This window comes from Epinephelus moara, chromosome 19, assembly GCF_006386435.1.
Source record: "Epinephelus moara isolate mb chromosome 19, YSFRI_EMoa_1.0, whole genome shotgun sequence".
Lineage (NCBI taxonomy): Eukaryota > Metazoa > Chordata > Actinopteri > Perciformes > Serranidae > Epinephelus > Epinephelus moara.
The window spans coordinates 40,049,307-40,067,678 of NC_065524.1; the positions used below are offsets into that span (position 1 = coordinate 40,049,307).

Genomic DNA, 18,372 nt, shown 5'->3' on the forward strand with positions numbered 1-18,372 from the left:
CGTGCACTTTGGAGATAAAATATAGGCCTATATTAATGAAGGTTCATTAGTACGGTTTGTATTTCTCTGTAATGTAGCACAGTGTTAACAATGTTACTGATACTATTCTTTCTCACACCTTCAACTCAAACCACCAAAATATATCATTTAATCATTACATTCATATCAGAATCATGCAGGAGACTAGTCCACTGATGGACCCTGATGAGGACTGTTGGTCCACTGATGGACTGTGAGGAACACACAACAAGGTGTTCAGATGGCGTTTGGGTGACTCGTAGGGAGCAGCCCTCATTTAATGCTGCACTTTAATTACTCACATTGTTATGATGTGTGATCACACCCAGTAATTGAATGAGTCAGCATATTAGTCCTCATGTGCACATGACTAATGACCCAGTCCATACACACAGTGTGATAATGTGCTGCGTGTTTACTCACTTTTACATGACAGAGACGATTCGTGGTTGAAACGAGGCAGCAGTGTGTTCTGTTGTGCAGATCGTTACAACCTGCAAAAAAATGTAAATGAGCGTGTGCCTCCTGGTGCTGGCTCCTCCCAGCTGGACCTCGTTAAGTAAAAGTGCACCTAACGACCTTTTGCAGGAAAGGACAACCTGCGACGCTCCACTGCACAAACACAGCTCCTGTTAAAGAGCACCACCATTAACTTTACCTTCATTGTACTTATTCTACTGTTAATTTATAATCCAGCACTGAGCCGCGGTGCCTCAGCAGAACATTATTCTGATCCTCATTATCAGATCACCGGTCCTCCATCCTCAAACCTCCGTCTGCATCCACTGTAGGACTAAAGCCTGCTGCTGCTTATTTTCTGGTGTTCCACTAACCTCCATCAAAGTCATACAGTGTGAACCAGGCATTAGATTTCATTCAGTAAGAAACAAAACAAATCCTTCCTTGTGTTTCACTGAATAACTCTGAATTACTACATTTGCATCGGCGCCGGCTCGTAGGAGGATTTTCCTCGACAGGAAATTGTCAAGACCCCCCAGAGCCTGTCTCTGGTTTAGTGACCGAATATTGTTGTTGTTGAGCTCGGAGAAAATAAAGTACACAGTAAGAGGCTTATCTGATAAATTTCCTTCTACTTTGGGTCCCATGATCCAATGCTGCAATAAGCTTAAAACCCTCCCATCGGCTCCACTAGATTAATTTTACACAAATACAAATCTAACTGTATACTCCCCGGTCAGCTCTGCCGCTGCCTTATGCATGGCTTTATACTGTACATACCATGCATCAGCTCGCTTTTATTCACATAAATAAAACACACAGAAAGTTATACTGAGGAGAAAATAGAAATGTACACTTGTGTTTCCATTCTTTATGTTCTGTGTGTGTATTTGACATCATCTCTGTCAGTGCTGTGACATAATCGGGGTCGCAGATAGATTTTAACTCCTGTTCAGGGCTGAATACAATCATAGAAAGATGTATGATATGATAATAATATAGTGTGTTAAATAAATGCCTGGTTTATTTAATAGGCTGATACTTCACACTCACAGGGAAACACAGTGACATCATTCACACTGAGGTTGTTCACTGTCTCCACGTTCATGAGGAAGAAGACAAACAAAAGCAGAGTAAAGATGTGTAACTGCAGTTTGTTGGTGGGTGGATGTGCTCATGTTGGATGAAGGGATGATGAAGGAATGGATGGATGAGGAAGGGATGGATGGATGATAAAGGGATGGATGGATGATGAAGGGATGATGAAGGGATGGATGGATGAACAGCTTACCTTCAGAATATATTTCTTAATTTGTTTTAAGCTTCTTTATTTTTGTGTCTCCTCTCGTTTATGAATGATTTCCTGGATTTGTCACCGTCTGTAAATGAAGACTGATGAAAGAAGAAAGAAAATATAAATGTGAAATTTCTGCTTCAAAGTTTTGATGTTTACAAAATTAATTTTACATTTTTTAAAGAACATTTTAACTGTATAAATATGGATGGATGGATGATGGATGGTTGGATGGATGAGGGGATGGATGGAGGATTGATGGGTGAATGAACAAAGAGATGGATGGATGGATGGATGGATGGATGGATGGATGGATGAGGGTGTGAAGAGATGGATGGATGGATGATGGATGGTTGGATGGATGGATGGGTAAACAGAGAAATAGATGGATGGCCGGGTGGACAAATGGAGGGAGGATGATAATGGGTGGAGGGATGGACAGACGGACAGATAGATGGATGGATGAATGGAGTAATGAAGGGATAGATGGAGGGAAGGGATGGAGTGCTGGATTTATGATGGATGAAGAGATGGGTGGGTGGACTGATGAAACAATATATGGATGGAGGGATGAATGATGGATGGAGGGAGCCATGGGTTAGTGGATGGATGGTGGGTGGATGGATGAAGAGATAGATGGATGGATGGATGGATGGATGGATGGATGGATGGATGGATGGATGGACGGACGGACGGATGGATGGATGAGGGGATGGATGGAGGATTGATGGGTGAATGAACAAAGAGATGGATGGATGGATGGATGGATGGATGGATGGATGAGGGGATGAAGAGATAGATGGATGGATGGATGGACGGATGGATGGATGGATGAGGGGATGGATGGAGGATTGATGGGTGAATGAACAAAGAGATGGATGGATGGATGGATGGATGGATGAAGAGATAGATGGATGGATGGATGGATGGACGGACGGACGGATGGATGGATGGATGGATGAGGGGATGGATGGAGGATTGATGGGTGAATGAACAAAGAGATGGATGGATGGATGGATGGATGGTGGGTGGATGGATGAAGAGATAGATGGATGGATGGATGGACGGATGGATGGATGGATGAGGGGATGGATGGAGGATTGATGGGTGAATGAACAAAGAGATGGATGGATGGATGGTGAGTGGATGGATGGATGGATGGATGGATGGATGAGGGGATGGATGGAGGAGTGATAGATAGATAGATAGATAGATAGATAGATAGATAGATAGATAGATAGAAAAAAACACACATTCATACAGAAACACAACCTATATATGAACATGTGATAATGTGAACTTTATAAATGCAGATGAACCCATGAACACATGTGGGTCATGTAACACGTGAGAGGTTCATCATGTAAAGAAATGCTCACAACAAACTGTGCAGGAGAAAAAAAATCCATTTATCTGTGCTGATTTTTATCATTTCTTTTATTTCAGCTCAGTTTGTGATTAGATTTGTTTTTAAAAACAAGGACCAGATTCTTTATTGTTCTCGTCTGCAGCTCATCAGATCTAATGGAAGCCAACAGGCCGATAAGACCGCACTGCTGTGGGGGGAATGATTCCACATCCTGTACGTCCCCCGCCTCCTCTGTGCCTGTTAGTATTCTCACTCTGAGGCCTGCACAGACTGAGATGGTGGTTGGACCCCAGGAGACCCTGCAGATGGGACAGCTTGTGCCATACTGTGGGTCGACACATCCAGACGGTAAAATGTCACAAAAATGTCAGGGGAAACCCAGTTGGCTTCATAGCAGATACTCTTCAGTGATACCCCATTGAACAGCACCAAAGAAAAGGCCAAACTCCCCTACACTCAAGTGCTGTCACAGACTGCATATTGGCGCCGGCGCCGTGACTCACACACTGGTTCAATATTTTATTTGCCTGTTTTCCAGCTCAGGACAGTAACGAGCCGAGCTGTGTATTTAACAGACAGCAGTGTACATTTTAACGGGGAAACGAAGGCCTAAATATTTAGAAATGAACAGTGGCGCTGACCTGCTGCGTGGCTTTAAAGGCGTGTTAAATAATCTATGACCTTTATGGGACTGGGAGGAATTGCAACCAATTTGGCAGAACGTATCTCCTCCTCCACGTCTCTGGCACAGGACCAACCTCCACCCCTCCGCTTCCCCCCCGAGCGAAGGCAGCCTGCAACTGACACAAAATGCAAAACTGTGTTTTCAAAAAGGGGACAAGTCGCTCTCTGATGATCACCCAGCACAAATGTGTCTTTTGAAGAGTCGAGCTAAATACTGGGACAGTGACAATCACGCTTGTAAAGCTGTTTCTTGTTTAGCAGCTAACGAGCCGCGTCCCAAATCCACTGACGAGGAATTCTAAACACTACATCGCCTACTGATCATCGTAGTGTCATCATGATCCTGGGGTTTGCATTGTTGTGCTCATTGTGTTAGGAAGGAAGGAAGGGAGGAAGGGAAGAAAGCTCTGTTTGCATTTTCTTAGAAGAAATGTCCTGTTTTCTTTTACTTGCAGCGTGGCCCTCATGTTCACTGTGCTAGCTACAGGACTCATTTATGCCACAGACGACTATGTTTTCCATGTTAAAATGATAGACATAAACGCTGTTGGATGCACTTAGACATTTTGAGGTTCGGATCTTTGCTGGGAGGAATTTGTAGTAACTGGACCACTTTGAATTTTATTAGAATCCCCCAGTTTTAGTGCGAGAAGTGTGACTGCCGAAGCACTGGGATATGATCTCCTGGGTCACAGTCCTGTGCTTGTTGAACACACCCATCCTAAGCAGACTCTTGTGCTCTTTATCCTACGTTAGTTGCTCTAAATGACTAATATGGATCAGGATGGGTTTACATAGACGTTAAAAGCCTGGTGTCTCTCATAGAGATGCTAAAGGGTGCACCTGGTCTCATAGTTGTGGTGCTAAAGTGGTGAACTTTGGCGCCCTGGGCGTGAGACCAGGCTGGACCTTGGTAAACTTGAGGCCCTGACACACCAAGCTGTCAGTCGGCTGTCAGTTGGACTTGGTGAGCATCTGTTGCCCCAGTCGGTCACAATTTTTTTTTTTTTCACCACTGGTGCCACACCAAGCTGCTTGTCCATGTCATGCTCCATTTCACAAGACCCCCACAATACCTGAACTCTTTTGCTTGGGGCAGTAAAGGGCAATACACATGCCGTGTATTATGCGCCCTCAAATTCATTGTTTTCAATGTAGACACGCAGCAGGTGTGTTTAAATGCCAGAGCTACACTGTTGCAGCACACGTGTTCCCAAGCGCCTACTTTTCAAGCACCCTGAAATAAAGTTGTTCAACTTGTATCATATCTCTAGGGTCTGGTGACTTTTCCTCTAAATCTGGCAGAACCTCAGAAGCAGTGACGAGTCTTGAGTCTCCCTCGCTAGTTCAGTCATGGATTCAAAATCCAAATCAGGAAACGTCTCGGAGGAAATTGTGTTGTAGTGCCTGAACAGATTTGTTTGCTTTCACCGCCAATGCTGCAAAGTTAAAGAACCAAGTAATCATTACTAGCCAACACATCCTCACTGTGACCTCGTCACATGTCCACGTTTGGTCATGGACTTTCCACGTCCACATATGGCGTCCAAGGTACCCTGGGTGTGTTGGTTGTTGACGTTCTGGGACGCCGTGTCAACTTCAGCCTGTTACATGCATTGTCTGTTTTCAAAATACACTTCTGTTTTCACAGGAAATGTACAGTTTGCATACAGTCTCTTTCAAAATAAAAGCACTACATCGGTACAACACTGCTAATTGTCATGTTTTTATTCAACAGCAAAAGCACGTGGTTGGGTTTAGGAGAAAAGAACAGGGTTTGGCTTTACAGTCTTACAGGAAGTGAACACGGCTTTTTTCGTCCACATCTAACGTCAGAAGTCACTGACCAAGCGCTGGTTTTCGACGACTTCGGAGTGACACTGTGTTGTAATAGCCCACTGCAGAGTCGCCACCTTGTGGTAAAACATATTGATGAATGCTCATTTAGACCTTTTAATAATGCTGACAGGTTAATTTGGTCTTAATCGGCTGTTACCGTCATTATATGGCTCAAATCTGTGGCTCCAGTATCAGTCTCGACCAAAGGGGCGGGGCCAACTGGCCAGCTGTCCCTTCATTTGAATTCAAAGGTTCAGTCTGAAAACTGACTGTTAAAACCAGACAAATGTGAGCAGCTGGTGAAGTAATCACAGTCACCATTAATATTCATAACTGCAGTTAAATTATGGTCATTTTGTGCTTTGGGGCGCACACTTGATGCTTATTTTATTTCACTGTAACATTTCAGAACACAGCGTTCAACTACAGTGTGTATTTCCTGTCTTATAAACTAATGTATTTAGGTCAGGATGCAGCTAAGTGTGCAGAACATCTCCTCCTGTATGGATTGGACCGTTAACGCCGCCACACAGGACATTAACGAGTACAATAATGATCAGTAAATTTTTGCAGCTGGTTGAACAGCAAACACACACATCTGCCCTATAGACTTGATTTCCATTTAAACAGTGCAGATTAGGATATGATACCTCTGTGTGCTGTGAGTGTGCAGCGTTAGGAGCTCGTCCCAGCGGTGTTTGTTGATTAGCATGTGAGCCAACTGGATTCTCCCTCATTATCTAACAAGCTAATTACAAGCTAATTATTTCAAGGGAGCGAGGTTAGCCCATCAACTTTGCAAAGTTGTGAAATTGATAGAGACAATGCAGCAGTGAGGGCAATCATTATAATTGACGGCGTACCTGCTTGTGTAGTTGAGAAAGAAATCAAGTTGCACCTCCGGAAAAAAGTGGTACATCTTTAATTAGAAAACAATCCATGCTGCAAAGAAAGTGAGAGCTGATCTAATAGAAAATCAGTTAACAAAGCTGTCTGTGCAGCGAGAGGCAGACGCAGTGTTTCACTCACTGGCTGTATTTTTAGACAAAAGATCACAGATGGTTATAAAGGGCCCGCTCAGCACATGCATGCACACTGGGGATGAACGTACATATGGCACACACAAACAACACATCTATCACATGTATAGAAATTATGTGAAATGAGCAGCTCCATACGCTGAGTAAGGGTATGAGATGAGGTCACCGCATCACCGTACTGATGTTGTACAGAGTCGTATTTATGTTTATTTCCTTGTGCAACAGAAACACGTTGTTAGGTTTGGAAAAAAAACATCATGGTTCGGCTCAACATTCACACAGGAAGCAAACAGCAGGCTCCTGGCTGAAAGTCCGGTGTGTGTTCGACTCATCCACTGCCCTTCCTTATCACCCTGTAGGGACTTTCAAGCTCCCCGCGCATGAACTGACAACAGACTGTCAACAGACGACCACACAAATGTATTACTACTTTCACGTTCTCCACCTCTGCGTAAGCTTAAAATCATGTGTGGACAGCTGCTAATTAAACTTGATGTCTCACCTGAAGAGCTGTGACTCACCAGGGATTATCTTTTGGGCCACTGTCTTTATAATATCGGCATTGTGGGTCGTTTAGCTCGGGATATTTCTCAACCTCAACAAGGAGTCTCATCTCATATATTCTTTGTCTCACACGAGACACAGCAACAGATACTGAGTTCTCTTTATACATCAGTAGTGAGGAGTCGAGCTGCCAGAGGAGCAGAGAAAAGGAGCTGCTGTGGGAGCTGGTGTGTACAAGCAGGGTACAAGTGAGGGAAAAATGCATTTAATTTTGGGGCCAGTGAGGCTGGAAATAGGACAGTGGCGTCAAGTGGCGTGGGGCAGCGAGTCCAGGAGCGCTGACGTGCATCTAGCCACAATGTGGGGTTGTGCATTTACATTTTTTGACACGCGGCATTATAACGTAGTGGCGTGATACACTCATGCTGCCCGGTGATGTATCATACCACCGTGAAAGGATGCCTTTTTGTGCTGATGTCAAAATAACTGACCACTCCCCCTAAAGCGGCGGTATGTGACGACTTTGAAAACAGGTTGTAACTTCGCCCTGTTCCCTCGTTTATGATACTTACTCTAAAAAGCCACTGAACACATCCTGCTAAGCAGACAGACACAGTTAGCCAAACACAGTGGAACATCTCGCAGATAAAGAGCCAGATATTTCCCTCAGGAGCTGGTGGAGACCAAAACAGAGCTCGAAGGAGAGTGACTATTGCTATTGTGACTATAGAGCTTGCACGTGTAAATAAGCGACTGTTTGCTAACAGGTTGACTTCAGTAACGTAAAGGGTGATGATATGTGATGTGTGTGTTTTCCAAGTGGACCAGAAGAAATAGTTGATGCAGCTTTAAGGTTTGTAGCTCTGTAGTTGCTGGTAGAAGCCGGGGTTGGGGCGAATGGAGGGCCTCGCCAGCTTCACCTGGCCGTACGCGTCATCAAACGACAGCTCCTCCCTCAACATCAGGTAGCCAATGGCGATGGAGGAGGAGCGCGATACCCCCGCGTTACAGTGGACCAGCACCACACCTTCCTGTGGACACAGAAAGTGAAAGTGACACAGAAAAGTAATTACAGTCTGCACATGTTCAGGTGATCACGTTAGGAAAAACACAGTGTTGCAATATAACAATATGATTAGTAATGAATGTAACATAGCAGCTAATTCACAGGTTTATCCATTTACCACACAGGTGTTTCTGTATTTAATTACACAAACACATTTTTCTACTTTCACCCAGTAGTACGGTTTTATTTGCCGCTGAGCTTTAGACGTATCCATCTCCGATATCTGCTGCCATCCTAATTACACTATTGGAATTTGATTTCCATCCATCTGTTTATCTGAGGCCAGGTCACAGGGGGCAGCAGGTTGAGCAAAGTACTCCAGACGTCCCTCTCCCCAGCAATGTTTTCCAGCTTCTTCTGGGGGACCCCGAGGCATTTCAAGGCCAGATGAGATATATAATCTCTCCAGTGTGTTCTGGGTCTGCCCCGGGGCCTCCTACCAGTGGGACGTGCCCGGAAAACCTTGGCTCTACTCCAAGCTCTCTCCGGATATCTGAGCTCCTCACCCTCTCTCTAAGGCTGAGCCCAGCCAACCTACTGAGGAAGCTCAGTTCAGTCGCTTGTACCCGCAATCTTTTTTTCGGTCACTACCCAGCTCAGCTCAGTCTGGTACAGCGCCTGCATCAATGCTGATGCTACACCACGCTGTGGATCCACCTCACACTCCATTCTACCCTCACTTGTGAACAAGACCCTGAGATACTTGACCTCCTTCTCTTGAGGCAGTAACTCTCTCCCAACCCAGAGGGAACAATCCACCGTTCTCCAGCAGAGAACTATGACCTCAGACTTGGAGGTGCTGACTTTCATCGTGACGGCTTCACACTCGGCAGCAGACTGCCCCAGGTCATGCTGGAGGATCTAATGTTGGTGGAATTAGAGGCATCTAGCGGCGAGGTTGCAGTTTGCATCCAACTGAAACCTCTCTTGTGCGAAAACGCAAATAGCCCTATCCAGAGCCAGTGTAGAAACAATGTTACAAAAACACAACGGTTTGAGATGATTATACACTGAAGAAAACATAGTTATGAATGTTATACTCTATTTCTGCCAATATATCCCTCTAAAGCATCAAATCAACGCCATAACCTACACCGTAGCCTGACATGCACCTCCCCAGAAATGTAACCACACGTCACAGTGACGCAGACCTCCTGTCTGTCTCTGTGAGCTGAAACCATTTCCCTCAGTGGAAACAAAGCTTTGATTTACTTTAATTTCACAGATAAGAAACAATAAATCATGAAGACAATAAAGCCTCCACACACTGTGTGTGATTAATCCTGGATGAAATATGAGCAGAGGAAATCTCTGCTAGCTGCTAGGCTTATTTATACAATGTAAAATGCCATAGGCTTGTGCTAATAACGTTAGCATATTGTATTTGTGGGGAAAATGTGTCCAGATAAAGACAAGTCTCGATTAAGCCATGTTTAATGTGTGTTTAATGTGTGTTTAACGTGTGTTTAATGTGTTTAATGTGTTTAATATGTGTTTAATGTGTTTGTGTGTTTAATGTGTGTTTAATGTGTTTGTGTGTTTAATGTGTGTTTAATGTGTTTAATGTGTGTTTAATGTGTTTAATGTGTGTTTAATGTGTGTTTAATGCGTATAAATAAATAAATCTGCCTTACACACTGGGCCTTTAAAAAGTGATATTTAAAAAATAACCAAACATCCACCTCTATAAATTTTGTTTCAGAAGTTTCGGAGGCTGCTATCTGAAAACATCAGCACATAAAAAATGAAAATGATCTTTTTTTTGTCATTTCAAAATGATAAACACGTTCTAATAAATGAGTGCGCTGTTCACCGTGTTGACATGACATCAGATAGATTGAAAAAAATCACAGCTTGACGAGTCATTTCGCTGCGTTTCTCCTCCTGAAAAATCTGTAATTTCTGACTTTCCAGTGCCTCTGAAAGCAGCATTAGACAGAGAGCATGTAGAGCAAGTTGAGACGGAATAAATCTGCAGTTTGTGTGTGTGTGTGTGTGTGTGTGTGTGTGTGTCAAAATTTGCGATATGATTAATATTAATGTTGATGTAATTATTTTACTGCCTAGAGTGCCTGGCTGGAAATGAATTTTTTAAATTCCAGCCACATCTTTAGACAATGCGTGCAGGCCCACGGCTCAGAACTGAAGCTCAGCATATTGACACATTTGTCTCCTTTTCTTTCTTCCTTTTTTTTCTCGACGTGGAGCTTCCCGTCGCAGGATCAAGTCTCTGTTCTGGCTGAGATGGCGCAGAACAAGAAGGTGTAAGCACATTTTTGATTTTACATGTCAATTAATACCCCCTGAGGGACGGGAGATTTAAATTAGCCTCGGCTACACACACACGTGCGGTGCTATTGTTGCTGTAATTGACATGTCGTCACTGTTATCTGTGCTTTCATTTCATAAAATGACCCAATCAGGCGGCTCCTGTGGGTAAAACACAATCAAATGAAGAACATACAGAACACAGAGAGGCTATACCAGGCCGGAAGAATGACATCAGTCTTTAATAAGTTTCTATCAATCAAAAAGGGTTTCTCCGCTCCTTTGTATTATTTGTGCTGGTGTCTGCAGTCGCTATAGTTACATATCAGGTCGCGTTTTCCTTCCTTTGGAAAACAGGAAACTCCTACAAACCGAAAATTGCCTGAGCAAGATAATCCATCACAGCGAACATGGAGACTTAATTTGGTTTTGTCAGAGTTTCTTGTTTTGCTGTTATTTCATTGCGCTCGAGTTGAGTGTTTTCATATCAGTGCTCACATCACATTATGTTCTGCTTACGGTCAATCTCCTGACACACACACACACACACACACACACACACACGCACACGCACGGGAAGAAATGCTCAGCCTGGAAATAATCCCTTAAAAAGAATTACATACAGCACGTGAGATGACTGAGGGAGAGCTACGTAGCAGCAGAGGAAGCGTCGACTTTTCTCCATTAAATGACCCCAGCGTGGTCTTTAATAGGTATTCTGACCACCCACCTGGCCTTTGTGCTGCGTTACAGATAACTGGCTGCTGTAGATGTATGTAAATGAATCGCAGCCAGGTAGCAGAATAGCTGTGTGTGCACACTGACACGTTAAATTACCCGGCAGATATAAAAGACGGCATTTTTAGGCTACGGGAGCCTCCTGAGAGAAAGTGGAGACAGAAATATTTAAAGAGGATTGATGCATTTTTTATCTGGTAAAACCATGAAAGTGTGTGTGTGTGTGTGTGTGTCTGCACCTGTCAGTGATAAAGGATGACTCAGTACATTTACTAAAGTAGAAGTTTAAGCTTCTTGTTCTCGGTTATTTCAAGTTCACGTTACTTTATACTCCACTAGATCACAACTGAGATAACCCCTACAAACAGGTTATTCATGGACATGTAATCGCACAACGTGAAACTGCCCCAGCTGATTACTCTAATGTCGGGATGATACAGAATACACTAAGTAATCCGGAGATCATCTGGGGACGTATTTTGGACTTTTTCTTTCCACTAGCCTGAAAGGATTTTATGGAGGCAAAATAGTACAGAAGCTCAAAATTGAAGAGTGCATTAAATTACTATGTTTTGACCCGGGGCACCTTTCCTTAAAGAATCAAAATCAAAACTTATCTAACAGAGTTATGTCGGAGAGAGTTGCTGCGTAAAGTATCTCGGGATCTTGTTCACGATTGAGGGGAAAATGGAGCGTGAGATGGATCGGCAGTTTGGGCCGGACAGTCGAGGTGAACAAAGACATGAGCTGGAAGCCAAGGGTCTCGCTTTATTGGTCCATCCACATGAAAATGGACGGATGAATTGAATTGTGTCAGGTACATCAATCCAATAATATACTTTCTAAAAAACAAAAGACTAAAAGAGGCCTTTACTTTTAAAAAAAATACCCTCATTTGCTTTCCTTGCTGTTTCTGTTGGATAAGATTTATGACACTGTTATGTAAAGATGAAGCTAGCTTAGCTTAGCTTAGCTTAGCTTAGCTTAGCTTAGCATTAAGACTGGAAACAGGGTAAACAGCTAGCATGGCTCTGTTGTGAGGAAACTAAATCTGCCTACCTGCACCTCAAACGTACTTTACATTCACGTGTTTGTACCTGTGCTCGTGCCTGATCTATAAAGGAGCTGCATTCCTCCAGATATGAAGTGATGTTGGTGTCTGGGAGGTCCAGGATCTGCAGAGTCTTATAAACCAGCTGATCTGGGAGCAGGTTATTGACTCCATAGGCCACATTTAGCACATGAGACACCTGTCAGGGAGAAAGAGACATGACACTCCTTGAGCAAATGACCCCTGAGCATTGACTTGTTTTTAGAAGCTGCTTTCGCAGGAAAGCAAAGAGAGATATTCTGTCAGCCGTATTGATGACGTGACACAACCTGAATGTGACTGAGTGAGAGGGCAGAAAGACAGAGCAAGAAGAGGGTTGACGAAGAACGATGAGGAGGAGAGAAGGAGAAAAAGAGGGGGGTGGGGTGGACGGGAAAGAAGACAGATGGCTCAATTCATTTTGCAGTATCTGTCTACTCACTTAAATTTAGCTTACCTCTGAGGGCTAAAATCTCTCCTCCTCTACATCTGCTTTTGGACTGCTGCTAATATCCACCTTCCTTTTCCACAAGTTTAAAAAGAAATCTGGTGATGTGCTATGTTTTTATAACTGTCCACAAATCCCAGCAAAAGACCCAAAGCAGTGATTGATGTATCTGCCAACAGGTCACTTTATCTATATATTCTTTACTCACTGTTAAACTGTTTAAATCATAATGCATATATATTTACCACATTCCATTTTCACATTTATCCATCTGCAAATACTGTCTACACAAATGTATATTACTTTATTTATGTTTATTTTAGCCCTATATTTTACCTTGCACTATTGCATGTTTTAGACTATTTTACTTAAATATTTAATGAGCATTGTTGGAGGGAGCTTGAGGGTCTAAGATGTTCATTGCCTATGACTGCTTTTCTGTAACTCTTGCACATATGGTGAGAATGAAGAACTTGAAAAGCCGCAAGAAATAGCCATGGGTCACTAAAACACACCAACGTTTGGTGGCTAAAAAGCTGCAAGGAAAAACAGTGACGGATGCCTCACAAAGGCACCGGATGAACAGCCACATGTCGCTAAAGAACACCCATGTTTGGGAGCTAAAAAGCTGCTGAAAGAAACAGTGATGGATTCCTCAAAAAAAAAATGCTGGAAGAACAGCAACTGGTCGCTAAAAAACATCCACATTCGGGGGCGAAAAAAGCCGCTGGAAAAACAGTGATGGATTCCTTAAAAAATCTGCTGGAAAATAAGTCATCGGTTGCTAAAAAAAAACCAAGGTTAGCCCCTGGAAAAACAGCCACTGGTCGCTAAAGAACACCCATGTTTGGGACTAAAAACCGCTGGAAATATCATGATGGATCCCTCAAAAAGCTTCTGGAAAAACAGTCACTGGTCACTAAAAAACACCAATGTTTGGTGGCAAAAAAGCCGCAAGAAACACAGGGACAGATCCCCAAAACACATTCACATTTGGGGGCTGAAAAGCCGCTGGAAAGACAGTGATGGATCCCTCAAAAAGCTGCTGGAAACGAAGCCACGGGTCGCTAAAAAGCACCATGTTTGATGGCTAAAAAGCTGCAAGAAACACAGAGACAGATCCCCAAAACACACTCACATATGGGGGCTAAAAGCTGTTGAGTGTGATGGATCCCTCAAAAAAGCTTCTGGAAAAACAGCCTCGAGTCGCTAAAAAAACCCACCCATGTTTGGGACTAAAAAGCTGTCGAAAAACAGCAATGATCACTTAAAAATACCCACATTTTAGGGCTAAAAAGCCGCAGAAACCTGCTGGAAAATTAGCCATGGGTCACTAAAAAACACCAATGTTTGGTGGCAAAAAAGCCACAAGAAACACAGGGACAAATCCCCAAAAAACATTCACATTTGGGGGCTAAAAGCTGCTGGAAAGACAGTGATGGATTCCTCAAAAAGCCACTGGAAAATAAGCCACTAGTAGCTAAAGAACACCCATGTTTGGGACTAATACGCTGCTTGAAAGTAACTGGTTGTTGCATTAGGTAACATGTTCCTTTTCCCACATACACCGTCCTGCTGCCACACATACTCACTAAAGCATGCAACTTGGATTAATCCGCCACTGAAAATAGTCCCCACCAAATAAACTATTTACCAATGCTTGAGTAGCTTTTGTGAAAACCACAGTGCTTACCTGTCATTTTATAAATGCTCAAATAAAATTAAATATTTGTGCTCCGTTTTTAAAAATGTACGTTTCCAGCAGGAACCAGCGGGCTCAGGGCTGAGAGCCTCCGACAGGGTGCGAAGCTGACAGTCGTTGACACTAAAAATAAAGCATGCCGGCAGCCTTTTACTTCATTATCAGCAGAGGATGGTAAAGAGCGGATTTCATCACTAACTTAGTGTTTTAAACTTACATCCTGGTGACTATCAGACTTTTGGATAACACTGGTTACATGATTATTTAATCATTTATATTATTAGTAGTTTGACAGGGACGATGCTCTTTGATCATCAACAACAATAAACAAAATAATTAATTAAAAAAAACTGTATTTCCATCAGTTTTTCATCATCCCTGGTCAGGTGTTAAAATAGAATAAAATGGCATATCTAAAAGAAACCTAATAAATACTAAGGTGTATACCACATTAGGTTTGGGACAAGCTGGACGTGCCAGCTGGAAAAGAACACGTTCACCATGTTCCTGATCGCTCTCTGCCATGTTCGCAGGTGCGTCCTCAAATCGAGTTATGTAGTAATTATTCAGCGAAGCAAAAGATATATAATGATTGATGATGTAATTTTTTGGTCCACCTGCTGAAATCTAAGTCTGAATTTGGTAATGCAGATGGCGTTTTTTTTTTGTTGTTGTTGCTCTTTTTAATCCATTACTAAACGTTTGATTAAAGATGTTAAAACCAGCTGAGTGGCAAATGCAGCAAAGTTTAAGCAGCCAGAAACCAAACCGGGCTCTGTTGAGGTAAGAGACGGACTCTGTGGATGTGCAGGAGTCAAAGTCAAACTGCATTATATCACTGAAACAGGGAGATAATTATAAAGGTTTCTGGAAATCAGAACCAAAAGGAGACTCAAGCTGGATTCTGCAGTGCGTCTTAATGTATTCATTTTATGTCTTCAGCTGATTCACAGTGTTCTTGTTACTGAGATACCTGTGAATGTTTATTAAATGTTGCACTGATAAGAACAGATCCCTTTATATATTGTCCTCTGAGTGGAGTCTGAGCTTTATTAGCTATCTGTGGGAAACCCTGGTTGGTTTGGTTATTAAGCAGTCAAGGTTTCATCCCAGAAACAGGAAGTGAAGGTATTTGTAATCTCTCCAATTCATCATCCTGAGACTGCACAGGCAGCAATATGCTCATGCCCGCGAGCAGCCACTGCAGAGAGGAGTAGTCACATTTCTCTGATGTGGAGAAGCAGCGCTGAGACCTACTGTAATCATTTACTCCCTCTACTGAGCTAAACTGTCACTGCATGAGTCATGAAGCTCCTCCGGCTGTTGGCTGTGTGTTCGCCGACCCGCAGGACACAGCACACCTCCACGGTTGCCTCTAATCTCATGTCACTGCACACGCGATCGCAGCACAGCGAGGGCATGCCCGCTCTATTGATCCCTGTGTACTGACCTTATGTCTCTGCAGGGTGTCAATGTCGTGGGCCGCATCCTGAGAGGCTGAAAAGGCAGAAACAAGTTGGTGAGAAGACGGACCACAGGGCATGCCTCTGCTTACCAGAACTTATCTATTGAAAACAAAAATGCTTCCTGCAGGCTGACAATAATTACTCAGTTATAAAATGAACAAATGCTGCTTCCCCCCCTTCTTCACATGAATATTTATCGGCATCTCCCTCATTTATTTTTACACGAGAGAGACAAAATGCAGCACTTAATTCAGCTGTGCAGTGCTATCAGTGTTAATGATGGAGGTTGTGTTTGTCTTTTAAGTCTTTATCAAACAAAAGTGCCAAAAATTCACCAGCTCGAGCTTCTTAATGTGAAGATTTGCTGTTTCTTTGTTGTTTAGTTTCTTTTTAAGTTGAATATCTTTGTGTTGGTTGAACAAAGACAAGCGATATGAAGCCAGGGATTCAACCCTTTCTCATTCTGAAGTCGTCGTTACGTTAGTCGACGAGGAAGGTCATTAGTTGGCAAGATTTCATTGGTCGCTTAGTCATAGAATAAAACAAACAAACATGGAACTCTACCAGGAGCTGCACCTTGTCAAAATAAATCCGAACCCATATGACTGGAGCATGTGTGAGTTTACTTTGAAAGGACAGACACAGGAAGTGTCCACGCTCAGCAGTCAGACAGGAGTCAGGTTAATCTCCAGGGCTGGTACCTGCGGTTATTCCACAGGCTAGTTAATAACATGTCGGGCAGGAAATCCAAAGTGTGGGATCATTTTGAGAAGGTGAAGGACGAACCCAAGGTGATATGTAAACTCATCTTCATTGGTCGACTACAAACATGACGTATCATCTGAAACATGGAAGTAGCTACATGCCCATTAGCCCACAGCGTCATTAACTACATCATATGTAGACATGAAAGTCCACTGACCAAGCGGCGATATGTGACGAGTTGGGAGTGAGAATGTGTTGCCTCAGGAAGGAATCTCTATTTACTGACATTTTATCACAGAAACAATCAGAAATTCTTTCTTCACGCCACCTTATTCCTGATCATGTAAACCAGGGTCAAGCAGTGTTTTACAAAAAGAGCAATCAGATGTCACAGAGATGGAAAAAACAGTCACATCAGTGGTGTAAACTTGAGCAGCAGAAAGCAAATGCTGCAGGATATCAGCACCTATATCACTTAGCAGGAAATCATTCAGACAGCAAACCCTTTCTGAACAGCTGCAACACGGAGGAGGGAAGAAATCAGTCAGCGGAAACCAACAGTAAAATGGCTTACAGCCACAGAAATAAAAAGGAATCAGATGATTTGTACAGCAGCACAAGGCCAGGCTCAAAAAACTGCTGAAATAAACATCCAGCATTATCTACAGCTGCAGAAAAACAAGTTTATGATTTTCATGAAAAGAACGAGCAAAGGCGTTTTCAGACCCCTGAGCAACAGTTCTGAACAGTTTGAATGACGAACGCAGCAGAGGAAGCAGGTCAAAGACTAATGGAGGGAATAAAATGAGAAAGACGGTACAGCAGGCCAGCCTGAGCGACGGTCTGAGCTGAGAAAAAGCAGATAATCACTGAAGGAGACAGTTAAAACAGAACGAGCGACATCTCTTCCAATTTGTCAAATAGCTCTTCATGAAAAGCAGGAGTCAGATAATTATGTGAAAGACACATATGGGCAGGAAACAGAACACGATGGCAGGACTTCCTCCAGATTTCCAGAGTGGATACTCTGCAGCAGCTCGCTGCCTTCAAAGTAGCAATATCTGCACTCTTTGCAGTCGCCAAGCCACTTTTACATAATGCCAAATTCATGGTGTTGGGAGAAGTAAATCTAAATCCAAAGGAAAGAGAGTCTCTGGAAACGAGCCAGCTCCAGCCCATATGCTTCATCAGTGTAGAAGGAAAAGCTTTAAACTGACACATCTGTGAGGAGGTGCAGGGATGCCAGGAATTTTACAGCATTTCTAAATACAGGAGTGACATGGGACCAGATTCAATCTGCTTAATACCAGAGGACAGATCTCAGTCATCGTTATTCTGCTGAGTCGCAAATGCTATTAAAAGTTTTTTATTTAGAAATGAAACTATTTTAACAGAATGTTTGCTGAACCTACGGCTCTTCCTCATACTTCTGATTAAGGACAAAAAGTCGCCATCTTAAATATCCATAGTGCCTGAGCCAGTCAATTTGTGGAGGAACCCAGGGCCCTCTGCACCAGGAGGAACCCAGGGCCCGCTGCACCAGGAGGAAGCCAGGGCCCTCTGCACCAGGAGGAACCCAGGGCCCTCTGCACCAGGAGGAACCCAGGGCCCACTGCACCAGGAGGAACCCAGGGCCCACTGCACCAGGAGGAAGCCAGGGCCCTCTGCACCAGGAGGAACCC

General features: G+C 43.3%; 1 protein-coding gene across 4 annotated transcripts in view; it reads right to left on the reverse strand.

Annotated features, from left to right (window-relative positions):
* Positions 1 to 5,537: 5,537 nt before the first annotated feature.
* LOC126406814 (dual specificity protein phosphatase 19-like) overlaps positions 5,538 to 18,372 on the reverse strand; it is a 24,218-nt gene continuing 11,383 nt past the window's right edge. For all 4 annotated transcript variants that reach the window (XM_050071327.1, XM_050071329.1, XM_050071328.1 and 1 more), the window contains 3 exons: positions 15,970 to 16,016; positions 12,377 to 12,529; positions 5,538 to 8,238 (listed from right to left, as the gene is read on the reverse strand). In XM_050071327.1, the coding sequence (XP_049927284.1) occupies positions 8,056 to 8,238; positions 12,377 to 12,529; positions 15,970 to 16,016 (383 nt within the window). In that variant the 3' untranslated portion in view covers positions 5,538 to 8,055. The remainder of the gene's footprint in view (positions 8,239 to 12,376; positions 12,530 to 15,969; positions 16,017 to 18,372) is intronic.